The 26,801-nt window shown below is 39.7% G+C and overlaps 2 protein-coding genes across 2 annotated transcripts; both read right to left on the bottom strand.

Annotated features, from left to right (window-relative positions):
* Window positions 1-621: 621 nt before the first annotated feature.
* LOC126378472 (aldo-keto reductase AKR2E4-like) lies at window positions 622-8,012 on the bottom strand. Its single transcript, XM_050026860.1, has 8 exons — window positions 7,873-8,012; window positions 6,504-6,590; window positions 5,981-6,160; window positions 3,772-3,888; window positions 2,886-3,053; window positions 2,265-2,468; window positions 1,471-1,583; window positions 622-797 (listed from the first exon to the last, which is right to left on the bottom strand). The coding sequence occupies exons 1-8, from the start codon at window positions 7,921-7,923 to the stop codon at window positions 695-697; spliced, it is 1,023 nt and encodes a 340-aa protein (XP_049882817.1). The 5' UTR covers window positions 7,924-8,012; the 3' UTR covers window positions 622-694.
* Window positions 8,013-10,213: 2,201 nt separating this feature from the next.
* Window positions 10,214-22,388, bottom strand: LOC126378480 (aldo-keto reductase AKR2E4-like). Its single transcript, XM_050026879.1, has 9 exons — window positions 22,229-22,388; window positions 16,863-16,955; window positions 16,509-16,616; window positions 15,004-15,078; window positions 14,800-14,916; window positions 13,374-13,541; window positions 12,940-13,143; window positions 12,202-12,314; window positions 10,214-10,304 (listed from the first exon to the last, which is right to left on the bottom strand). The coding sequence occupies exons 1-9, from the start codon at window positions 22,268-22,270 to the stop codon at window positions 10,235-10,237; spliced, it is 990 nt and encodes a 329-aa protein (XP_049882836.1). The 5' UTR covers window positions 22,271-22,388; the 3' UTR covers window positions 10,214-10,234.
* Between the last annotated feature and the right edge of the window lie 4,413 nt (window positions 22,389-26,801).

Here is a 26,801-nt window from a genome sequence, read left to right as displayed (position 1 = left end):
CGGTGAGGTGTGGGTACTTAGTTCATCTAGCGATGGATGTACCTCTGGCTACCCCAATTTGGATACAGTCGTGATCTTGTCATTTGTTATAATGGTTTGCATAACGGCCTCCGTGGTCCAGTGGTTGAGCGTTGGGCTCACGATCCGGAGGCCCCGGGTGCGAACCCCGGTGGGGACATATCATAAAATTCACTTTGTGATCCCTAGTTTGGTTAGGACATTACAGTCTGATCACCTGATTGTCCGAAAGTAAGATGATCCATGCTTCGGAAGGCACGTTACGCCGTTGGTCCCGGTTACTAATTACTGATGTAAGTATGTAGTCGTTACATGAGCCGTGTCAGGGGCCTTTGGCGGCTCAGTAATAACCCTGACACCAGGGTTGATGAGGTTGGTATTCCACCTCACAATCCACACGATAAGAAGATGTTTTTCATCTTGGCAGGCTGAATAAGGATTCAGGGTGTTAGTGACACCGTAACGAATACTGGAGGATGATTCGGACCATGAATTTGAGTTAGTATCAAGTGGAATTTTCCGTCGCAAAATTCATATCTTTTGTTTTCAATTCAATTATTAAAAATTATTAAAAATTCAATTATGGAATAAATGAAGAAAATATTATTTTTGAAATATTTCTTTATTTGTGCATAGTAATTAAATTCTTAAGTACTTATAATTAGATAATGTTTTATCATACACGAGGTGTATTCGCGTTAGTGTGATCTTTCTCGAAAGGATAATAAGGATGATCAAACCATTTCAGTTGTAACACAGTTCTATATCCGGTGTCGTACCTGAAAAAAAATCATTAAAATCTTTTTTTATTTACTATGTAAGTAAAATATATAAAATATATAAACTGCCTATATACGTCCCACTTCCGGGCACAGGCCTCCCCTCAATCAACCGGAGGGGGTATGGAGCATACTCCACCACGCTGCTCCACTGCGGATTGGTGGAGGTGTTTTTTTACGGCTAATAGCCGGGACCAACGGCTTAACGTGCCAAACAAAAGACAGTCTCACAAAGTGATTTCGACAATGTCCCCATCGTCACGAGCTGGAGATCCGGGTTCGATTCCCGATGGGGACATTGTCAAAATCACTTTGTAAGTCTGTCCTTGTTTGGTAAGGACTTTTCAGGCTTGAATCACCTGATTGTCCGAAAAAGTAAGATGATTCCGTGCTTTGGAGGGCACGTTAAGCCGTTGGTTCCGGCTATTAGCCGTAATAACACCTCCACCAACCCGCATTCCCGTTCCCGTGGGAATTTCGGGAATTCCTTTCTTTGTGCACCTCTACGGTAACTAAGCTACGTCCCTTCCTAATTTCAAGTGCATACGTTTAACCGTTTAGGCTGTGCGTTGATATGTCAGTCAGTGAGTTTCTTCTTCTATATCTATATTTAGATAATTGTACAGAACTGGTCGTTCTGTTTAATAATAAAATAATAAAAAATATAACGAACTTTTTGAGAACATCCTTGTCTTGTTCTTTCAAAGTGAAGTCAAATACTTGAAAATTCTGTTCGATTCGCGACTTTGTCAATGACTTCGGGATCGGTATCACTCCTAACTCGATCTGAAAATTAAATTATTTTAAATGAAAATTAACAAAATATATAATAAAAAAATAAAAATAAATAAAATTAAATTAAATGATTCTATATTTTTTTTATTTATTATTTTATTCATTCATTATTTAATTAGTAAATAATGAGCAAAGGTTTTTAATAACACAAATTATTATTTGAACCATCTTACGCCACATCATCACGTTATTAGTAACTTTCCGCTCCCCACCAGCGGCTGAGCTAGGTTTACCTCACCCCCTCGGTCTTACTTTAGTCTTCAATAGGCTAGTTTCCAACTAGTCAAATTAGAATTACTATGTAAACTTGTATGAAAAAGCACACTGTGACGTCATAGAAAAACGTGATGAAATGCCGTACTTATTATTACATTTATCTTGATTAAAATTAATAATTAAGTTAAAAAGAAAAAAGAAAATGGTTTTCGTTAGTTTTAGATCTGTCTTTATTTAGTAAGTATTCAGAATTTCTTAATTTATCTTGAATCTAGTACACGACCCAATCGCACGGGCGTCAGACGTCACACACACAGATGCGCGTGTACGATAACGTCAATGTGTAGTGTCTGTGTAAAACGAGGTGTTTTGTATGAAGTGTCTAGGGTGTGCTGTCAGGTAAAATCATGGCCAGAACCAGGAAAAAAATAACCAATGGAGCAAAAGAAAACTCACCAAATACCGTAAAGCCACTTGTGGGACAGTTTTATTATATCTCCCCGCCATCTCCACCAGCACGGGGTCATCGACCCGTGGCGGTGGAGCGTCGGGCGTGGCTTTAGTGGGGAATAAGGACCCGAATGGAGTATACGCCATAACTGTGATGTTCTGTTGCTTGCAGTATTCGAGGAGTTTTGGCTGTTGGAGGTTCAGGTTTATCTGAAAAATAGAAGCGAATTTTTTTAATAGGTGTTTTTCACTTCTAATTTGCCAGGGACAGGTCCTTGATGACTTTTTCTTTTGTAAGGGTAGTTTTTTTATATCATTTAAAATCAAAAACATCTTGAGTGACGCAAATAAATATTACGATCAAATTAAAATAATATGTTTGATGGTCCGAAAAAGTAAGATGGTTCCGTGCTTCGGAAGGCACGCTGAGCCGTTGGTCCCGGCTGCATTAGCAGTCGTTAATAACCATCAATCCGCACTGGGCCCGCGTGATGGTTTAAGACCCGATCTCCCTATCCATCCATAGGGAAGGCCCGTGCCCCAGCAGTGGGGACGTTAATGGGCTGATGGTGATGGTGGTGATGATTGATTGAAGATTTGTGAAAGCGCTCTCGAACTTCAACCCACCTCAATTTGATTGACAGCAGGCCTCTCGAGGCCGCTGTTCAGGATCCTGTCGAGCATGTGCTGGTTGAAGTTGGAGACGCCGATGGACCTGGTGAGCCCCAGCTGCTTCGCCTCCACCATGCCACGCCATGTGTCCAAATAGTCTGTTGAGTCGAATGTGCCGTTTGCCTGCGGAATTTTAATTTTTACATAAGTTTTTTTGAGGGATTTTCCTGTAAAAATGGCATGTTTTTGTGCGTCAATAGCAATCGATACTAGACCATAAAATAAGGAATAATACTACGTGCAACTTTCGCAAAAGCCGGTCATAGGATGAGTGACCACAAAAAAAAGTTTTCATCTCGAGCTCCTCCGTGCTTCGGAAGGCACGTAAAGCCGTTAGCTTATAGCCACTGCTGGGGCACGGGCCTTCCCTATGGAGGGATAGGGAGATCGGGCCTTAAACCATCACGCGGGCCCAGTGCGGATTGATGGTTATTAACGACTGCTAATGCAGCTGGGACCAACGGCTTAACGTGTCTTCCGAAGCACGGAGGAGCTCGAGATGAAACCTTTTTTTTGTGGTCACCCATCCTATGACCGGCTTTTGCGAAAGTTGCTTAGCTTCAACAATCGCAGACCGAGCGCGTTTACCCCTGCGCCACTGAGCTCCTCCTACCTTTAAACCTTTACCTTCTTTTTAAACCTTTTTATCTCCTTTACCTCCTACATTTTTACCTTTAAACGTTAAAACTAAGTAAAGCAGAAAATATAGGCTAAAAGTTCCAGCCCGTTAACATTTAAACTTTCCAAACCGATGAACCTAAGTTGCTTAACTTCAACAATCGCAGACCGAGCGCGTTTACCGCTGCGCCACCGAGCTCCTCCATGACCGTATAGTACTTACAAATTGTCCAACAGGCCAGTGAATCAGGTAGAGGTCGACGTAGTCCAAGTTGAGTCGCGCGAGAGACGCTCGAAGCGCCGGGACCACGGCATCGCGAGCATGCTGGTCATTCCACAGCTGCGCAAATTGGGAAAACTCTTTAACATCAAACTCTTTCCGTGATATATATGTCACGATAAAAGTGAATAATTGAAGATTATTAATAATTAATTAAAGCACATAATATTTATTTATTAGGATATGAGACTCCCGATATTTCGACACTTGCAAGTGCCATGATCACGGGATAACTGATGAGATTGGAGTGGAGTAGGTAGATCCATAATTTTCTACGGGCAGACATATCTGTCTACCCTCTTTCTCCATTTAAACGCGGCAAGAACCCGTTATTATGTGCTTTAATTATGATAATAACCGCGTAAACTTATTAATAATTACCGAAAGTCGAGGTTAAAGTGATAAATTAATCACATTTGTCGGTTTTTATTAATAATTCAACCCTAGTAGTGATAAATGTAATAAGTGGCCAAGGGTTGCGGGGCGGGCGTTGTAAATAAATACCTGCTGGTCAAAAAAACATTGTGTTTTTATTTATTTTATAACTTTTACAAATATGTGTCGTGAATTATTAATAATTACTACTAAAATTAATAAATTTCGATCGTTTATTCACATTTACCAAAACATGTGGTTATTATTAATAATTTTCTAAAAATATTAACCATAAATATGTATACTTTTAAAAATTTAATTTAAATAGAATTGTTTAATTTGATACTAACTTACTTTTAAGGTTTTCTACTAACACATGTATGGATGAAAGTCTGAACTAAAAATGTTTTTTTTTTTTATTAATACATACATACATACATACATAAACTCACGCCCGTAATCCCTAATGGGGTGGGCAGAGCCACAAGTAATCAAAGACAACTTGCAGCCACTGTTGATACGATGTCGTAAGCTGGATATGATGAACTTTATGGTGATAAGGGATCAGCCTATCGCCCATAACATTAGTCCATCATGTTAGAGGACACAATCCCTCTGTCGGTTTTTACGACATGCCCGGGAAGACAAGCAGCTGAACGTGTTCTATTACGAACGTGTTTTTTTATTAATAATTTTCAATTAATCAGATTTACCGTAACATATACACATACAACATAAACGGCCTATATACGTCCCACTGCTGGGCACAGGCCTCCCCTCAACCAACCGGAGGGGGTACGGAGCATACTCCACCACGCTGCTCCAATGCGGGTTGGTAACATATACACAACAACATAAAATAATATAGGGTGTTAGTGACATCGTAACAAATAAGGAGGGAATTAAGCCAACGTATTTGTATTAAGTACTACCTAAGTAACACAACTGTTCTATTATATTTCACCACTGAATTCGACCTTATGAGTTCGAATTCACGTTTAGATCATAGATAATTGATATCACGTGATTTCCAAGAACTGTAATAGGAGGACCTATCATCTATCGTGTGGATTGTGAGGACGATTACCAACCCCATCAACCCTGGTGTCAGGATTAATATTGAGCCGCGTAAGGGCCATGACATGACTCATCTAACGATTACTAACTTACATCAGTAAGAGTAACCGGGACCAACGGCTTATCGTTTATTTTATACTCCCCGCTGTAAAACGAATCTTGGTCTTCAAGCCCCGCTAACCAGAACTTTTAAAGAATACAACTCTTTTTGTAACAAAATCTTAGATCTTGATGTGTTCCATGATTCGCTGAATATATATATGAGAAAAATTCTGGATTATTTAAAGCTCAACAGATGTTAATTACTTACTTATATTTACTTATACTTATATTTTTTTAAGTTTATGTTAATTTTAATTTTACTTTATTTTTAAACACTTAATAATTACCCTTAATTGTATAAGTTATGTACGCCGTAATTGTCATATATATTAGTCACAATACCGTAACCTTATAAATGTAAAAATGTTTTAATGTATGTGATGTGGTTGTACTTTATAATAAATCGTGCCTTCCGAAGCACGGATCTTACTTACGGACAATCAGGTGATCAGGCTGTGAAGTTCTAACCAAACTAGGGATCACGAAGTGATTTTTATGAGTGGAGGACCTTACACGTTGAATGCTTGTGGTATTTTATGAGTCTTCAAAATCGAGGGCTTTAACATAAAATTTAGTCTAAGTGGCCTAGATAGGGTACCTTAGTAGTAACAAAGATGTCCTCGCGTGTTATGACTCCCTGGTCAATCTTCGCGTTGATAGCTCTCCCCACCTGATCTTCCACCATATAGATCATAGCCGTGTCCACGTGACGGTACCCAGCGTCTATGGCCCACAGCACCGCTTGTTCTGTTTCGTTGTATTGTGGTTTTACGCGACCCTGAAAAATAATAACTCCAACACGCTCTACATAAAAGCCAAAAAGGTAGTAAATATTGCTTGAAAAATAATTATTTCCATAAATTAATACTTGCAACTTCCAGCAGTGACATCTAGTAGTAAAATATAAAACTAGAACAATAGTTGTCCTGATTGCTGACAACCTTGGTCGTTCCACTACTCACCGCTAGATGGCGCATTTATGATGTTTCTGTTTACTGCTCCTAGATGTCGCTAGTAGTTTTATTTACGTTGTGCTTACATCCCAATAGCCGGGACCAACCGACCAACGGCTTAACGGCTTACTACTTATAAGATAATAAATTATAAATATAGATTTCTACCTGTGAACTGTTTCCTAACCAAGTTCCAAAAGCTATTAATGGTGTTTCTCGTCCATCATTCAATTTGATCGTCGGTGCCAGAGCATGCTGAAAAAAAAAGTAATTGGTTTTAAATTCTTACTATACTTAGTACTTACTTACATTTATTTATAATATAACATAACAAATACTTTATTGCACAAACAGGAAAATACAAAACAAAAGAGAAATAGAAAGAGTACAGTAGGCGGCCTTGTTGCTAAGTAGCAATCTCTTCCAGGCAACCATAACATAACTTACATAAACAAACAAACAAAACTTACATAAACTACTTACAGGGTTTTAGTGACATCGTAACGAAAACTTTAAGGGATGATTCTAATCATGATTCATAATCATGGTCGGAATCATCCCCCTCAGTATAAATAATAAATAGGTTTGTAAATAGGTTAAGTTACATGTAAAAGTGTTTTTGTCTGTTGGCAAACCTAATAAATAAATAAAATAAAATAAATAAATAAAAATAGGTAAATCAAATTCCTAGATTTAAAGTAGGCAAGTACCCAAACGCAAGTCAATAAATACATACATACATAAACTATCGCGTATTTCCCACAGGGGTAAGCAGAGACCATGGAATTCCATTTGCATCGATCCTGACACACTTCTCCTGCTTCCTCCACATTCGTCAATCGTTTCATACACGCACGACGGTTCAGAGTAGATCCTACTGAACCTTTTCTAATGACATCTCCAATTTGGTCAATGTAACGTTCAACTACCTAAATAAACAACACTACTTAAAGGTTGCCTGGAAGAGATTGCTACTTAGCAATAAGGCCGCCTATTGTACTAATTCTATTTCTCTTTTGTTTTGGATTTTGTTTTTTCCTGTTTGTGCAATAAAGTATTTGTTATGTTTATGTTATGTTATAAATACATAATTTGAAACCCATGTAGGGATTTATAAATCTGGAGGAAGCGAGAGGGGTGTGTCAGGATCGTAGTCACTGCTTACCCCGGTGGGAAATAGGCGTGAGTTTATGTATATATGATAAGGCGCAAAAGTCCAATCAGTTTCTTGCAAAGTAATAAATTAACTGGTTGTACTTAAGAACGCCTGGTTACATGTCGTTTCTGTAATAGACCAAAAACACCTACAAAAACATAAACCCGTCCCGAACTTTGGTGTGCGCGTGGAAAAAGCAGAAGGGGCGGCCCAAAGGGACCTGACGACGCTCGGTTGACCGAGAGTTGAAAACTCTGCATATTATGGGAGCAAGCTACAGTGGATCTGTTATTCGAGCCCTATATCCCAACAGCGGATAAAAGGATTAAAAGAAGAAGGTACGGGTTAGGTAGCTATAAAAATAAAGAAAAATATACTCACAACACAAACAAGCAAACAAGCGCACCACAGCACAATCCATGTTGTTCCCATCTTGGACACTAAACTCGACTGGCGGGTTTCGACGATATGTACCGATAGCAACGCAAAAGTTGTTAGGTAGGTAAGTACCTACTATGATGATGAGTGAATTTGTTTTCGTGTTCCAAGACTGAATTCTGACAAATAACTAATTCGGAAACATTTACACACATTACCCTAAGATTTGTATCTAATGACTACATAAATGATAAAAATGTCTGGTATTGAATGTGTTCCTCTAGTTATTAAACAACTTGTAATGTATATCCTCATTAGTTTTTAAAAAATGTGTTGCTGTTGCAGTTTCTTGTCATTTCTTCTCCTCAGCCATAACACCTTGCGAAATGACGTAAATTCAAAAATGTTACATTTACCTTCAACAAGTTTATCCATGATAATTACGTTGAATAAATTTCTGTATATATATACATAACATAAGGTACATAAACAGCCTATATACGTCCCACTGCTGGGCACAGGCCTCCCCTCAATCAACTGGAGGGGGTATGGATAATACCCCACCACGCTGCTCCAATGCGGGTGTTTTTCTTACGGCTAATAGCCGGGCCCAACGGCTTAACATGCCCTCCGAAGCACGGAATCATCTTACTTTTTCGGACAATCAGGTGATTCAAGCCTGAAAAGTCCTTACCAAACAAAGGACAGTCTCACAAAGTGATACATAATTATATATATACACAGTGTGAGTGGTATATATACATCTATGTAAAATGTGTCTATTTTTTATTATTATTATTATTGTTTTATTTAATTTTACTTTTTTTATATCGAGGCCTTCGACCAATAGCCGTTTGACGGTAGATATTATTCGTATCGTTTATTGGTCGAAGCGCTCAATATAATCCGCGCCACGCGGCACGGTTGTCATGCAGACCCGGCTGGTTACATGTCGTTTCTGTAATAGACCAAAAACACCTACAAAAACGAAAATTTTATAATTATGACAACTAATGGTTCATAATTTTACCACTGTTTACAAATAATTTGCTGGGCTCAGTGACTGAACTTTTGCTCTTTGATTGTACGTTTCCTGCTGTCTGTACCTATGAGTATTATCTACGGAGACCGGTAAGATGACCTTTGTTTTTGTGCAATCTAAACGACCCATCAATAGGTAGTATAGTTCCATGCATGGTTAGGCAGGTAGCGAGAAAAATAAATACGAATGTGTTAAATAAGCAGTCCCCGAACAAACAGCGACAGGATTAGCAGAACGTAGTGGGTAGCTCACTGGGACGGGCTAACCAATAAAATGCTACTTAGGTTCTATGACGATCTTGTGACGTAGAGAGTAGACGCCGCTACTTCAAAAGCGCACCCCTAATGCCGGGCAGCAGCGGTGTCAGTACTGGTTGGAGGCCGAGGAAATGGATTCTGGTAGAGCTCTAGCTAGAACATCACCGATTGAGAAATTGGTCGGTGTACTGCGGAACGGAAGGCGATTGGGGCAACCACCGTTCTACACGCCTTATCTATAGAGTAATGAAAATGGAGGCGATTACTCAACCGACAAGAGCGCAGCTCTTAAATAAAGAGAGAGAGAGAGGCATGTTACTTTGGTAATATTTGTTACTTTGTTATTATTTTTCCTTCGTTTAACCTTCTAATTTCATGGATAACAGACACATGCATCTTTTATCTTTGTTTTTGGGTATACATTTTTGACCTATTTTTGTTAAACCTAAGCACAATTACATCTTCCACCCATTATTATTCGAATCAAAATAAAGAGAAGCAATGTAGGTAGCAACATAATTCTATACCTACATAATCTGATCCAAATGTCAAGCAACAATTATTTTTATATATGCTTCTGCCATTTACTTTGTGTTTTTGTATAATTGTGTACCCGAGTAATGAGAAAATAGTAATTTTTCATATTAAAACTGTACATCGCCTAAAAAAAGGTTTGTCGAAAAATGTTGACAATGCTGTAAGTACCAGGAAGTACCCGAAATCATACTAAAATACCGGATTCCGTCTAAACCCCGCGTATTTCGAGAAAGTCGCCATAGAACAAACATATCAAGTCGCTAAGACGCTTCGAATGAGATATGTCTGGAATCTGTTGGTGGAAGGGTACGTTTTGACTCATCATCTTTTATTTTATATTTCTGTGTATTTTCTGTGTGTGTGTTTCTGGGTCCAAGTTACCCGTAATAAAAAATATTATTATGTTTTTTTTATTAAGTATGATAATGTATTATGCTATGGGTCGTTACCTGAAATAAAGATTTTATTATATTAATATTATTTATTATTATTATCAAAAACAAGATGATCTTTGAACATTTGTAATTTTTTATTTGAATGGATAATAGGGAGAATCCTTCCAGAAAGCAGGAGCAATCGTGCGGTAACCGTGATCGTACCTGTGAAATAAAAAAAAATAAGGCAGAGGTGGATTAGAGATCCCATGGATTGTGAGGTGGATTATCAACCTCATCAACCCTGGTGACAGCGTTATTACTGAGCCGCCACAGGCCCCTGACATGACCCATGTAACGACTACGTACTTACATCAGTAAGTAGTAGCCGGGACCAACGGCTTAACGTAGTCTTCCGAAGCACGGATCATCTTACTTTTCGGCCAATCATGTGATCAGCCTAATGCCCTAACCAAACTAGGGGCCACAAAGTGACAGAGAGAGAGGTCTTTGCCTGCATTAGTATGATGTAGCCTAGGAATAATCAATAAAAATAATAATTATTTTTATTATCATTTTGGACAGAAAGGGTTACAAATGAAGAAGTGCTAGGAAGAGTAAGGGAAAAAAGACAAATACTGAGAATTATTGAGGACAGAAGAGGCAAGATGATTGGACACCTAATAAGACACGACGAATCTATTAAAAACATCATAGAAGGAAAGCTAGAAGGAAAGAGAGGAAGGGGAAGACCAAGAAGAGCTTACATGGAACAGATTAAAGAAAAGGTTAACGTCGTGTCTTATAGGGAAGTCAAGGAATTGGCTTTGATAGACTGGAATGGAAAATGCTACACCGACAAGAGCGTGGCTCTTAAATTGATGATGATGATGATGATCATTGTGACGTGACTTATTGCAGATTTGCCGCAAATGACAGTAGGGAATACAATCCCGATCTCGCGAAGCTCGTCTAATTTTTCGGGATCAATCCCGAAGCATTATTTGGCGAGATCCCGAGAGATTGACGGGATTGGGCGAATCACACAATTATAAAAGTACTTTTTGTTTTGATTATGCTGATTTCCAAAGAAAATCACTATCAAAACAAGCAGTTTTCGTCGTTTTCAGCCATCCTAACTAAACATTTCTTTATGAACTAGGCGAGATCCCGAAAATTACGGGATCTTCGGGATCTTCGGGATCTCGAGGGATTGATATTTCGAATCCCGCGGGATCTCGAATTTGCCATCTCGAGCCTCGGCTCAGGGCATCGTCTGAGAGTATTACATTGGACAGAATTAATCGACTGTAGTTGCCCATATTGAAGACTATAGAGAACCGGAGAGGAAATATGATTGGCCACCTGATACGACACGATTCATTTATAACAAACTTTATAGAAGGAAAAATTGAAGGAAACAGAGGAAGGGGTAGGCCTAGGATAACATTTATGAAACAAATAAAAGAGAAGGTGCAGGTCGTGTCGTATGGGGAGGTGAAGGTTTTGGCGGGAAGAAGAGAGGAATGGCGATTACTCCACCGACAAGAGCGCAGCTCTTAAATAGAGAGAGAGAGAGAGTTGGCCGATAGCGATAAACGAATGAGGGAAAACATCGACCACGCCGGCGGGGCGGCCAATAGGGATCAGCCCATCGCGCATAACGCCGATCACGCGTACAAAAGACACAATCTAGGTATTTTTTGTCGGTTTTTACGACAATAGAATAGAATAGAATAGAAAAAGTTTATTATAAAAGGAGGCCACACACAAAAAAAGACAACAACATCATATCAAATTTCCACTAAAACAATTACAAAAAAGCAAGACGGATGTTTGTCGAAATGACCATAAGGTGGTGGTGGACGTCCTGAGATAAAAGGGCCTCACTCAGCACAAGTCGCCAGGCCCGGGGAGATCTGCAGATAAACAGCTATGTTCAGTAACATCATCATCAGCCCATTAACGTCCCCACTGCTGGGGCACGGGCCTTTCCTATGGATGGATAGGGAGATCGGGCCTTAAACCATCACACGGGCCCAGTGCGGATTGATGGTTATTAACGACTGCTAATGCAGCCGATGGATGTTCAGTGTAAAAAAAATGAAATAAATGGTTTTACTTTTTAATCTGATCTCGCTCGTCTTGCGTCAAGGAGAAGTCGAATATATCCACGTTCTGCTCGATTCTGTTCTTCGTCACCGACTTCGGGATTGGAATCACACCAAGTTCCACCTGGAGAGAAAAAGAAAATTAACCTGCCAAATTACGTTTTGTCGCCATATAGAGAAAACCACGTACCTAAGCGCCTATTTGAATAATCACATTGAGATGTAATAGGATAGTTTCCAACTAGTCAAATCAGTTACTTTTCCTAAACGTCAAAACACGAGGTTACCATGGCAACTACCGTGACCTTAACGCATCTAGCCTTCCAGACAGGTAGGTGTAATAACCCATTTAAAGTTCCCGATAAGGGCAGGAGATGATGATTCGGTACTAAAACTTTTTTTGACGTGACTTAATGTCGTAAATCCGAACGTCCTTTTAAATCCAAACGTCATTGTTTAACTATTGTGTCTGGAAATCTCGGCCTTAGGAGGTTATTGTAGATTTGCCGCAGATGGCATTAACTACTGGGCCGGACAAATGGGAAGCGCTGAGGGCTCTCACCCGGTACAACGTTTAAGACAACAGGCCTGAAGGCGCACAGTTGGGCGCGAGCCTCGGCTCAGGGCGTCGAAGAATATTTTGTCGATAGCGTTAAGCGCTGAATGAGGGAAATCGTCGACCATACCGGCGGGGTTGGTATCGAAGAGTACTACGACTTTAAATCTATAAGATTCTTTAGAAAACTTACAAGATAACGCAGTGCTATTTGCGTCACAGTTTTCTTGTATTTCTCGGCGATCTTGATCAGAGCCGGATCGTCAATACGAGGTGGTGGCGCATCATCAGCAGCTTTCTGGTGGAACAAGGACCCGAAGGGGGTGTACCCCATGACTGCGATGTTGTGCCTCTTGAGGTACTCTAACAACTCTGGTTGCTGAAGGTTGAGGTTTATCTGTGGAGGAATTCATATATTTTTCATTTACCAAGTAGGTACCAGGAAGAGGTCAGGAGTACAGCTTCGAAATAGAAAACTTATTTCGTAAATTACTCAAAAGAAAAATGGGATTTAAGTGAGAAAACAAAGAGGGCATTCACAATGAACACAACAGTTCGCACATGGACCTACATATTTGCTATTTGTGTGAGTAATAGCAGGCAATTTTGACGATCCACTCCACTGACCTCAACCTGATTGACGGCAGGCTTCTCAGGACTCAGGGAGATGACCCTGTCCAGCTGTTGGATGTTGAAGTTGGACACGCCGACGGAGCGCGCCAGACCTTCGTCACGAGCTTCCAGCATTGCCTTCCAAGTGTCCACATAATCGGTGTTGTAGAAGGAACCGTTACTCTGAAAAAAAAAACCTTTTTATCTAGCTTTATACGGCATAATTGAGAACTGAACTCCTTTTTTGAAGTCGGTTATATAATGTAAGTAATTAGTCGTACGTAGTCGCTTCTGTCAAAAACCGGACCTGTCAAATCTTTAGGTTAGGTAAGCGGACCCTTTAATCTTTCGAACGCCGGAACGCGGATCTCGACCAGACACAATGTAAAATCTATTGTGTCTGGTATCTCGGCATATGAGAGGTTAAGAAACGGGATAATGCTAGGCGGATGATGAAGCAGTCCTTACATGAGCCATGTCAGGGGCGTTTGGCAGCTCAACAATAACTCTCTCCAGGGTTGAAGATGTTGGTGATCCACCTCACAACCCACACGATTATTATTATTGCGTATGGTAGACAAAAATAAAATATCCTGCGTGAATCATATATCCAGCTGAAGCTCCCCTAACCAAGTCTCTGCCGCATCCGTCACACAATGCAGCTCGGCTATACCACCTGGGAACCGGTGCAGAGGGCACTCGTTCACTATGTGAGATATGGTTTGATCGGGGTCCACATTCACAGTATGGCGACTCCTTTAAGCCCCGTTTATGTAGGTGATGGTTTGACTTTCCATGGTTGGTCCTAAACGGGTTCAGTCGGGTCCAGATTTTTCGCTTGGAGTCAAAGCCAGGGACCCTCCGCGCGGGATCCTGGATAAGGTCCGAATTTGTGCCGTCGAACATGTTTCACACTGAATTGACTTTTTATGCGCTCGTCATTCCAGATCGGTGACCTTGATGGAAGGCGTGTCCTGGGTAGGTTATCCAGCGTGTCCCTTGTTGGCATGGGGCCAGAGCGGTTCATGTAGAAGCACTTATTCCACACGATAGAATGTCATACATATATGTGTCTACTGTCTGACATGTAATGTCATATTTAATTAAAATATATACGTCTGATATAAATGGGTATATGTATGTATGTATTTATATATATTTATATATTTCTATTTTATTTTTATTTATTTATTTTACTTTTATTTGTTTTTTTTTTATTATTTATTTATAGTATTTATTATTTTATACAAGATGTTGCACTGTCCCGCACCAAATTGTAATAATGTAATGTTTCCTATCCACTGGTTGCCTGGAAGAAATTGCTGCTTAGCAATAAGGCCGCCAGATTGTACTGTATCTATCATCATCTGTGTTAATTTGTTTTGTATGTTGTGTGCAATAAAGTATATTTGATTTGATTTGATAGAAGAAGAAGACTTACATGTTGCGCAATAGGCCAGTGTATCAGGTAGAGGTCCACGTATGTCAGGTTGAGCCTGCCGAGGGACTCCCGGAGCGCTGGCACCACCATTTTCGGTTCGTGAGCGTCATTCCATAGCTGCAACATATAAAGAAGCTAGTGCTAATTTCAATATGGGCGATGCCGCTTAAAACTTGATTTACTTTTCTTGTTTTCATTCTTTACCTTCGTAACGACGAACAGTTCGCTTCTGTCCTTCAGCGTACCATCAGCTATTTTTGCTGCAATTCCCCGTCCTACCTGAAACATGAAACTGGCTTCTTAAATAATAAAAATAAATAAAACACACACGCACGCGCACGCACGCACGCACGCACCCACGCACGCACGCACGCACGCACGCACGCACGCACGCACGCACGCACGCACGCACGCACGCACGCACACACACACCTCACTCTTGACTCCCCTCTCTCAAAGGTACATAAACATAAAATGAACATAAACAGCCTATACACGTCCCACTACTGAGCACAGGCCTCCCCTCAATCAACCGGAGGAGGAGGAGGGATACTCCACCACGCTGCTCCACTACGGGTTGGCGGAGTTGTTTGGGCTAGTAGCCCGAGACCAACGGCTTAGCGTGCCTTCCGAAGCACGGAATCATCTTACTTTTTCGGATAATCAGGTGATTCAAGCCTGCAATGTCCTTACCAAATAGTGACGTCAAAAAAATAGACATCAAATGACTAATTTAAATAACTTTCTATTCGCGGCCTCCGTGGTCTAGTGGTTAGAGCGTTAGGCTCACGATCTGGAGGTCCGGGTTCGTTTCCCTATGGGGACATTGTCGAAATCGCTTTGTGACACTGTCCTTTGTTTGGTAAGGACTTTTCAGGCTTGAATCATCTGATTGTCCGTAAAAGTAAGATGATTCCGTGCTTCGGAGGGCACGTTATACACCACGGTTGATTGAGGAGAGGCCTGTGCCCAGCAGTGGGGACGTATATAGGCTGTTTAATTGTTTATGTCTGTCGCGGACTTTAGCTTTTTCTTTAATATGGATGAATGTTATCAAACAAAACGTGTTTAGTTTATATTATGTATAGAGTGTTATATTATTATCATCAAAGTTGCATGGAATGCCTTGACATTTTGTGTCAGGGTCTCAACGAAAGGTTACCTACTTGTTTGATAAATTGTTTTATCTCCGTAAATGTATGTAAGATGTATTACAACACTAATACGTAATTGGACGCAAGACATTTTGTCATTTTATACAAGCTGAGAATTAATCTGCACAAAATTCCCAACAATGGTCAGCGATGATTTTGATCATGGTATAAGAACACCAGGGGCCTGTTTTATAAAACTTACAATTGTAAATTACAATGACAATTTGGTGTTCATTACGTAGCTAATATGAAACTGCAAAATATTCGTGATCACACACTCCGCAATGTAAATCAAATTGTCATTGTAATTTACAATTGTAAGTTTTATTAAACAGGCCCGCAGGTATGCTCAAAACTGATAGCTAGCATGTCAAGGTTAGCCCAGCTGACGTCATCCCACCCTCCGTTACCATTTCGTAAAAAATAAATTACCCACGTCCAATGTTTTCCTAAAAAATATATGCACGTTTATTACAAAGTGTAAAGCTTTATCGAACAACAACTTTGTTGTTGTGTTGTTCTCTTATGTGTTGTTGTATGTTGTGTTGAACTTACCTGTTCTTCGGTTTTGTAAATGCTCGCTGTGTCTATGAGCCGGTACCCGGCATCGATGGCCCATTTGACAGCATTCTCGACAGAATCATCTGTCTCTGTCGCATTACCCTGTAAATAAATATATTTTTAATCATGACAAATCATCACCAACTCCATTTACCCTGGTGTCAGGGTTATTATTGAGCCGCCAAAGGCCCCTGACATGACTCATGTAACGACTACGTACTCAGACGTACGTGATCAGTACAAAATAACCGGGACCAACGGCTTAACGTGCGTCCCGAAGCACGGATAAGAAGAAGAAGTAAGAATGTAAGGATGGGCCGGGGTGTGGTATTTTTTCGCATTACGAACCTGCATACCCAGCCAGGTTCCCAGGCCGAAAGTTGGTATATTCCGTCCGCTGTTCAACCGGATCCATGGTGCCTTGCCCGTTGCCTCAGTATGCTGTCAACAAAAAAAAATATTAGAAAAAAAAAATTTAGTATTATTGTTTATGGTAGGGGATGACCCAAAAAGTGTGGATAGATTGTCTGAAGAAGGATGTGTGAAAGGTCTGAGAACTGAGATGACGACTAACAGAGACTATTGGAAGAGGAACATAATTAAATATTACCAAATTTTACCCTGACACCAGGGTTGTTGAGGTTGGTATTCTACCTCACAACCCACACGATAAGAAGAACACCAAATTTGAAGTAATTTGGTAATATTTAATCTGTAAATGCCAAGGAGAGAGAAAGAGAGAGGTAATATTTAATCTATATACGAATATTAACGCATATTTATGAAACGCGACGTTCGTGCGTCACCCAACAGGGTCCACATAACACCAGCGTCGTGGTTCACGCCGCGACTTGTGCTGAGTGAGGCCCTTTTATCTCAGGACGTCCACCACCACCTTATGATCATTGTAACTAACATCCCCCTATGCTTTTTGTAATTATTTTGTGAAATTTTTTAAGTGATGTTATTGTCTTGTCTTTGTGTGTGGCGTCCTTTTATAATAAACAATTTCTATTCTATTCTATTCTTAATTATGTTGTGCTGATCACACTTGGTGGTACTAATAAAGTAATCTCAGCTTTGAGACTGCCCTCAAGATCATGTCAATGTTTATATAAAAAACATAGACTTGAGCATGGTCTTGAGGGCAGTCTTAGCTGAAATCAGTTTATTAATGGCCCCGATTCCTGCAGAGACCTCCTAATTTTATTTAAAGTTATACCTATCATTTTCTTATCAGCCGAAAAGGAAAAGGACGGATGATTGTCAACAAGTTAATTTTAAATCAAATGAATAACCCGAGCGAATAAAATAGGCGAGATCGCTGGTATTGTAATCCGTTTGACGTGCTGTCTACTTAACTCTGTCGGGTTATTTATTGGCTGATGTAAAATTTTTAGACGGTTGTTTTAGATGTCTGCTTGAAATCGACCTGTATTCCATATATTTTATGCATGTCGATTACCCGTCCCTTTCTTTCCCAACGTATAAGAAAATGACAGGTATAACTTAAAATAAAATTAGATGGCGTCTGCAGGAATTAGCACCAATACCACCCTTAGAGTGGGAGTGGGAGTTGGAGTGGGATAATGATGATGATGATTTTAGTATTATTTTTCAGACCCCCCCCCCTTGCTTTTCCCTTGAGCACCCTCAATCGATGGTTGAGACCCCCTTTGTTCTCGTAACCGCAATCGATAACCTAAAAAATACTGATAAATATTTTATCTTTTTAAGGTTCATCACATCCACTTTAGGACTTCGTGTCAACAGTGGCTGCAAGTTATCTTGATTACTTATGGCGCTGCCCACCCCATTGGGGTTGCGGCGGTATACCTATGTAAATACTTTTATTTTGAAAATAAGTTTGATTGGAGCGATGGGCATGAGTCGTTACCCATAGGACACCTCAAAACAGGTATAGAAATCGAGGGAGATCGCGTAAGAGATGGAGTGTGACCTCAATGCTTATCAGACGTATTAGATAAGCGCTGAATGAGGGAAATCGTCGACCACGCCGGCGGGGTCGGTATCGGGGTTCTTTTTTTTTTTTTTTTTCTTATTTTTAACGAGGCTTTGAACACCCTGTGTGATCATGCCAGCCTCATAGGTGCTTTCGTGTACCTATCCCTTAGACAAGGGATTGGTCAACCAGATAGTATAAACTAAAAGCCTTATTTGATAGTGGCTCTGCCAACCAGCAATTGACTTCTCCGTTGCTATCGGGGTTCTGAAGTGTATTTAATACCAGGCGTTTTTATCATTTAGGTAAAATAGTAAAGGTTTTTACCTTACATTTGCAACATCTTTTCTCCTTTAGTTTTTTAATAGGATAGGATAGCACTCTCTCTATATCTTTGTCATCAAATAGGGAGGTATGTTCTAAGTCCTCATCGTCATTGGGGTTGGGCAGAAGAACCCGATTCGCCTGCATTCTAGGATCTAGTATGTTACCTCCGCCGTAAATACTTTGTAACAGACATTCCGAACATATTTCTTCAGTAGGTTTTTGATTCGACATTTAGAGTTGATTGGCTAATCGTATAATATCACTAAACTGAACTTAGGATTCTATATCTTCATTTAAATTAGCGTTTTATTCTTGCGTTTTTATCGAATTATTTACCTACTTACTGTTAATTAATTATATTTTATTTGGGTGTATCCATGTTAATATAGTATAGTTTAAACAATTTCTGAAGTCTGAATACATTTCTTAATAAACATTGGGTTATAAAACACATTTTTTTAAACTGCACATTTGGTTCGACTTAGTTATATTTTAAGTAGGTATGTTTTTTAGATTCAACTGACTTCAAATAAAAAGCAACAATATTTAAAGATAAGTAAATATTAAAAGATGTTAGTTAGATAAAGATTTTTATATTTATTTTATCATGTTTTTTGATTGCCTTTTACATGTTGTGATGGTTTATTTGTTGTTTTGGTTTTCCCCGAAGGGCAAGGCAAAGGGAACTATGCCCGTACAGCCATGTCTTATGTACTTTTTTTCTGATGAATAATGAAATGATGAAAGGTGATGACGATGAATGATGAAACCTAAGCCCTTACTCTCGGAGCAGACTCCTATTCCGAACCCCAAACGAATTAACTCAAAAGTCCGTATGAACTTTCGGGTTATATGAAGCGGCTTGTCGGCACGAAGCGAAAATAGGTACACTTTGTTTATTGAATATTCTTTGACGGTATTTACCAGCGACTTGCTATTATTGTTGTTTTAATTCGCCTTAACTAAGGCAGGCAAAGATCTAAGGACTGTACAGCCTTAACTTTAGTTATTTATTATTCGAAAAAGGTAGGTACACGTTTGAAATAACAGATTAGGCGTTGTCTTCAGTGTTTTGACATATAAATAAGTATTGTTGACATTTGAAACTACTTTTCTATTCTACAGCAATACAGGTTGTGAGAAGCTGCAGTAGTTTTAAGCGGATACGACGTTCGTTATGTAAATGTTGACGATTCAAAATGTTACCTACTGAATAAAGATACTAGTGAATTGAAATTTGACATACAGTGGGTTTATACATACATAACATAAACAGCCTATAATATATGTCCCACTGCTGGGCACAGGCCAGTACAGTCGGTTTATATTTTGGTTTAATTCCCTATTAACCACAAAGTTTGTATCTCTACCATGCCCACAAATACTTGACTGTTATCTGACTGTAACAACTGTTAGACTGTGACAACGCAGTCATACCTTGACTGTTATCTGACCAATAAGCAATCATACCTTTAGGGGGTTTGAAAACCTAGGCAAATGGGTTTTCCAAAAAGACACGTCCACCAACAACAGTATTGGTCAAATACAGTCAGGTAACAGTCATGTTTTGAGTACATTATCACAGTTAGTTATACAAAAAAAAAATACAAAATCATTTATTTGTGTACATACGTCAAGAAGATCTTATTAAACATTACATAACATTAAGCATGCATTGAGGAGCTCGGTGGCGCAGCGGTAAACGCGCTCCGTCTGCGATTGTTGAAGTTAAGCAACTTTCGCAAAGGCCGGTTACAGGATGGGTGACCACAAAAAAAAATTTCATCTCGAGCTCCTCCGTGCTTCGGAAGGCACGTTAAGCCGTTGGTCCCGGCTGCATTAACAGTCGTTAATAACCATCAATCCGCACTGGGCCCGCGTGATGGTTTAAGGCCCGATCTCCCTATCCATCCATAGGGAAGGCCCGTGCCCCAGCAGTGGGGACGTTAATGGGCTGATGATGATGATGTTTATTATGAAAAGGGTTAGGTACCTTAGGTGGTGTCTTGGAAGGGTGACGGTTGCCGTAAGTGTCTCGGCCACAAGGAGGCCCACACACGGGCGTGTGATGGGCCATAATCTTAGCTAACAGTAGAATGTGGTAACTAATGAAACCGGAGATGAAAACATTCCACACGTCATTATGATTGTTTTTTTGTTTTCCCCGAAGGGTAAGGCAAAGGGAACTATGCGCATACAGCCATGTCTTGCGTAGTTTTTTTTACTTGATGATTAATATGATGAAAGGTGATGTCGATGAATGATGAAACCTAAGCCCCCACCCTCGAAGCAGACTCCTACTCCGAACCCCAAACGAATTAACTCAAAAGTCCTCATAAACTTTCGAGTTATGAAGCGGCTTGTTGGCACGAAGCGAAAATAGATAGATCATACACTTTGTTTATTGAATATTCCGATATGCCAATAACACTGTCGCGAATGTTTTCCGACTAACTTAATGCGATCATTAACCACAAAACACCACTTCGTATTAATTATTTAGATTATTCAATGAAGAAAGCAGCTGTCCCGTTCCCGCCAAAAAGCCACGTCATAATGACAATTACCAATTGTTGTGGTTGTTTAAATTCGCCTTATATAAGGCGGGCAAAGATCTGTGGACGATACAGCCTTGACTTTAGTAATATTCGAAATTCACGATCAAAATAGACCCTAGCCTTCGCGGAGGTTCGTATTTCTCTATCCCTAAGCCTTGTCCACGCCGGCCCGCGCCTTGTCTTCAGTTTTCAATCTCACAAGGACTGCGTTCATCTCCTTGCTTCCTCCATTTTGGTTTCCTTTAGCCCATAGAAGGGACGGACGATAGCATAACGATGATATGTTTTAATTCGCCGTTAAATAAGGTTCGAACCGGACTTGTACCAATGAGTTATTAATTTATCTTAAGTGCAGTTTTCACTAACACAGTTGGCTCGACCATTATAGACGACAATACGGCTCATCACCTATCACGTTGGTCTAACAGAAAGCTCGGTGAGGTGTGGGTACTTAGTTCATCAAGCGATGAATGCACCTCTTATGTTGTGAGCTTATGTTATGTTAAATAAGGCAAGCAAAGGTCTTGAAATCATACAGCCTTGTTCCTACAGAGATTATGTTTTTTAGGGTAACAAGTTCGAGCACAGTGAGACCGGGGCCCCACAGTTTTTATCTAGGTACTTAACAATGTTTTTTATTACTTCCTGGTCAAGTTATACATTTTTTTACAATAATTTAAAAATAGAACCACCTCTCCTTTTTAGGCTACCCTTCTGGGTTGATGAGGTCGGTTATTGAACTCCTAACCCACAACAGAAGAAGTGCTTCTTTTCTATATTATTTTGACGCGACTTATTTATTATAATGTTGCAAATGGCATTAACTACTTGGCCGGACAAATGAGACGTGTTTCAAAGGTACTTACAATTCCAGTAACAGCACACAGTACGAACAAAAATTTCCACATTATGTGCAAAGAAAAAAACAAACAATTCCTTTGTTCTATTCAACGATTATGCATAACACGTCTGTCTTCGCTCGACTCTTAAGACGTACTAACTTCTCAATACCTGTAAGTAGGTACAACTCTATAAAGGTGTGTACTGACCGGTGTTACGAGGCGTATTGTACCATTCGCAGCGAGCATGATATGTTACGTCACGTGCTTAAAATCAGTGTTGATGCTCGCTACGAGCGCCTTATTTCCCTGTACTGACAGCACGAACGCTCGCTGTGTAACACATTAAATTACGCCTCATAATACCAGTCAGTACCCACCTTTAATGGATATTTTATATTATTCCCATGTTAAGTTTAAGGCACCGGTCACATTAAACGAGAGGAAGCGATAGCGGGCGCGATGTGTAGGTATATAAACGGGTACCTTTGGGGTACGGCAATGCAGGACGGAAGGGGCAAGTCACAGGGACTGTAACCTGGAACCTGACAGCGGGCAGTAACTGTCAATACTATTCAGAGGCGGAGGACAGGAGTTCTAGTATGGCTTTGTGATAGACTACTCTGGGCGCCATCCCACTTGCGTCAGACAGAGTACTGCGGGGCGGAAGGCAAGAGGGAAACCACTGCCCTATTTTTCCCACCCACACTCCGGACACTTCATACAAAACACCTCGTTTTACACAGACACCACATATTGACGTTATCGTACACGCGCATCTGTGTGTGTGACGTGTGACGTCATTACGATTCAAGTCTAAACTATGTTCAGGGGGAAGGGTAGGGGGGGGAACCTATACGTAGCTAAGACGGTATATAGTTCTATATGTAGGTAGTACTACTCCTTATTCTATGGAATAGCTTATCTATAAGCAATATGTACAAGGACATAATAATATGTCATCATCATCACCAGCCCATTAACGTCCCCACTGCTGGGGCACGGGCCTTCCCTATGGATGGACAGGGAGATCGGGCCTTAAACCATCACGCGGGCCCAGTGCGGATTGGTGGTTATTAACGACTGCTAATGCAGCCGGGACCAACGGCTTAACGTGCCTTCCGAAGCACGGAGGAGCTCGAGATGAAAACTTTTTTTTTGTGGTCACCCATCCTATGACCGGCCTTTGCGAAAGTTGCTTAACTTCAACAATCGCAGACCGAGCGCGTTTACCGCTGCGCCACCGAGCTCCTACATAATAATATGTATCTATTGTTAAAGTCACGGTTTTGTGGTTCACCGACTTGCTTCTCAAACGGAGAGCACCGGTTCCAACCCCGGTACTGGACTTGCACCAATGAGTATTAATTTATCTTAAGTGCAGATTTTACTCTCCATTTTCCGCTTCGCGCATTCGTCGTATTTCTACCGGTTATGAACCAGTTGCTTTTTTTTTGGCGTGACTTATTGTAGATTTGCCGCAGATGGCATTAACTACTTGGCTAGAGAACCAGTTGCCAAGGTCGTTGCTTCTATGGATTGGAAGCAACTAAAAATAATAGACCACATTCAGCTGCTTAACTTCGCAGGAATGTCGTAAAAACAGACAGAAGAAGTGTGCCTTCGCGATGTGTTTTACAAACACACACTTAAGGCACATGCCTGCCTTACGAATATAAAAATAGGTACCTACCTACAAACATCGCTAAAAATCATCTTTTGATAGGTACAGTCACGAGCACTAATGTGTATACACTTTGAAACCATGTCATATTAACTTTTTTGACAAATGAAACCGCAAGTCTCATTAAATGTCAAATATGATAGGGCGACAGGGTTCTAAAGTGGATACATGATATTGCTCATGACTGTACCTAATTATTATCGATAAACGTACCCAACAAACAAAAATCTCTGTTCTACAATAGGTCTTAAGTACAATCAAATCAAATCACGGCCTCCGTCGTCCAGTTATTGAGCTTTGGTCTGACAATCCGGAGGTCCCGGGTTCGAATCCCGGTGGGGGCATATCATAAAAATCTCTTTGTAATCCCTAGTTTGGTTAGGACATTACATCGTGCTTCGGAAGACACGTTAAGCCGTTGGTCCCGGATACTACTTACTGATGTATGCAGTCGTTACATGAGCCATGTCAGGGGCCTTTAGCGGCTAAGAAATAACCCGACACCAGGGTTGATGAGGTTAGTATTCCACCTCACAAACAACACGATAAGAAGAGTACAATTAAAGAGCCAAAGGTCAGCTCTGTGGTTACAGCTTAAGAATCATATTGCAGTTCAGAACGTACCATATTTATTTGTGTGCGTTTTGCCCAAAAGCACATACGATTAGATTTAGTCACAGTTACGCACACAGTGGCCCCGATTCCTGCAGACACCGCCTAATTTTATTTTAAGTTATATCCGTCATTTTCATATCCGTCCAAAAAAGGAAAGCAAGTGAAGGAAGTGTGTTAATGTCTGATTGTTTAAATGTAGTTCTGTGCAATAAAGTATATTTGATTTGATTTGATTTGAAAGGGACGGATGATTTAATTTTAGGAAGAATGAGTAAATGAATGAATAACCCGGGCGAATCAAAAAGGTACGTCCCTGGTATGCAATCCGTTTGACGTGCTGTCTACTTAACTGTGTCGGGTTATTGACGGATGTAAAATTTTTAGACGGTTGGTTTAGATTTGTGCTTAAAATTTTGCGTGTGTTCCATAAATTTTATGCTTGTCGATTACCCGTCCCTTTCCTTTTCAGCGGATAAGAAAATGACAGATATAACTTAAAATAAAATTAGATGGTATTTACAGGAATTAGCACCAATAACAAACTAGGTAACAAAATGACTGCAAGAAACTGTTTAGACTTTTGCAGTACCTATGGTTAGTCGTTCCTACTGCAAGTAGGTTTTTGCAGTTAGTAACATAATATTATAACATACATGTTTCCAGTAGTTTGAAATAAATCCAATCTAACGATGTAAAAAATTGCTATGTAATAAAAATAAATAAGAAAATTGTTACACCGCCATCTTACGGATTTTATTCGTACTTTTATACTCATGGTTCAAAACAGTTGCTGGGCTATGTATTTCGTTCTCTATTCGAAAACTTCATCAATATGTCAGTAGATGGCGCTGTATCTGAATATTTTTCTCGAGACTATTATTTCTTGTTTTGATTATATCCATTCATCACAAATAAATATCTAGAAAAATAAAAAAAAAACTTCAATAAAAATATCCTTCTATAATATATCTATTCCATACCGGCGAATAACGTATTTCAGTGGTTCTTCTATTAGCTACTAGATGGCGCTACAAGAAAAAATATAAAGATTTTGGTTATAAATTATACTTAAAAACTCTTTACAGAAGAAATCAAAGAGCAAAACCCTCAAATACATGACATTTGCTTGAAGCTTTTTCCATTTTGATGTTTTTACCTTCGGTTTTTACTGTTTAAAAAGGTTAAATTTCTTTTTCAAATGCTTTTGCGCGTGGTTTTCGTAACTATTCTTCTAAATGATGTGTTTGGGGTAATGAAAGAGGAGGTTAGGGGCATGACAAGGATGGCTGATGTTAAAGCGCCTGAGTCCGATACAGAAGAAAAAGAGTCTATGTCGAAACCTAAAAAATCCATCGTAAAAATTGACAAGAACCCTGATGATAAAGCGAAATCAGATAACGAAGATGTAGTTATTGTCGCTAACTATGGTGACATAGCGCGCGAGGGTGGTAAGTTTCCTAGGAAGCTATCTTTTTTTTGGAGCGCTCAGGACTGTCTATTATTATTTATTTATACATTTATTGTCACAAAACATTGTTACATACATTATTAATCATCATAAAGAAATCACTTGCTTCTATGCTGTTCTGGGAGAAAATAAAAAACATAGAACGTCACCTTCTATCACGTTGGTATAACAGAAAGCTCGGTGAGGTGTGGGTACTTAGTTCATCTTGCGATGGATGTACCTCCTAACCCCAATTGGAATATAGCGTGAGCTTATGTTGTATGTTGGTATGTTTTTATGAAAAATAAACATTTACTTACTTTTAGAATTACATATAGGCAGTCCTTATGATTATTTCGACAAACATCCGTCTTCCTTTTTTGTAATTGTTTTATTGAAAATTTAATATGATGTTGTTGTCTTTTTTTTGTGTGTGGCGTCCTTTTATAATAAACCATTTCTATTCTATTCTATTCACTTTGAAGAGTACGTTTGCAGCCTTTAAACACTTAAAACTCGAAATGAAAATGATTTATTGTAATAAATATGCTGGTATACAGATGGAAGTATTCGTTTTAGCGTACAACACATTTAGAGTCATATTGTGACATAATATAATAATTATTATATAAGGTACTAAGAAACTTAACTAATACGAATATTTTAAAGTTTTAAAAGAGCTTTAAAACTGTTTTTCCTTTAACCAGTTTTGTAACTTGGGGGCTTGGAGTTGCTCACGTCCGTAGGTTTACCCTCGAGATCCTACATGGTTAACCCTGGGTGGTGCTAATCGAGTGACACCACCGCTGGTAGGCTTCCAAACCTGTAGACCACATAATAAAAGAAAGAGGTTG

Source organism: Pectinophora gossypiella, chromosome 26, assembly GCF_024362695.1.
Source record: "Pectinophora gossypiella chromosome 26, ilPecGoss1.1, whole genome shotgun sequence".
Lineage (NCBI taxonomy): Eukaryota > Metazoa > Arthropoda > Insecta > Lepidoptera > Gelechiidae > Pectinophora > Pectinophora gossypiella.
The sequence above is the reverse complement of the archived record's forward strand: the minus strand, read 5'-3'. Positions and strand labels throughout refer to the sequence as shown.

What these genes read in the sequence shown, in the direction of transcription:
- LOC126378472 (XM_050026860.1), bottom strand. Translation starts at nt 7,923, where the DNA reads ATGGGAACAACATGGATTGTGCTGTGGTGCGCTTGTTTGCTTGTTTGT. An exon ending in CTGCTGTCAATCAAATTGAG is followed by an intron (nt 2,469 to 2,885) that starts GTGGGTTGAAGT and finishes TCTATTTTTCAG; the next exon opens with ATAAACCTGAACCTCCAACA. An exon ending in GACAAGGATGTTCTCAAAAA is followed by an intron (nt 798 to 1,470) that starts GTTCGTTATATT and finishes ATTTTTTTTCAG; the next exon opens with GTACGACACCGGATATAGAA.
- LOC126378480 (XM_050026879.1), bottom strand. Translation starts at nt 22,270, where the DNA reads ATGTGGAAATTTTTGTTCGTACTGTGTGCTGTTACTGGAATT. An exon ending in ACTGGCCTATTGCGCAACAT is followed by an intron (nt 13,542 to 14,799) that starts GTAAGTCTTCTT and finishes TTTTTTTTTCAG; the next exon opens with AGTAACGGTTCCTTCTACAA. An exon ending in GAGCGAGATCAGATTAAAAA is followed by an intron (nt 10,305 to 12,201) that starts GTAAAACCATTT and finishes TTTATTTCACAG; the next exon opens with GTACGATCACGGTTACCGCA.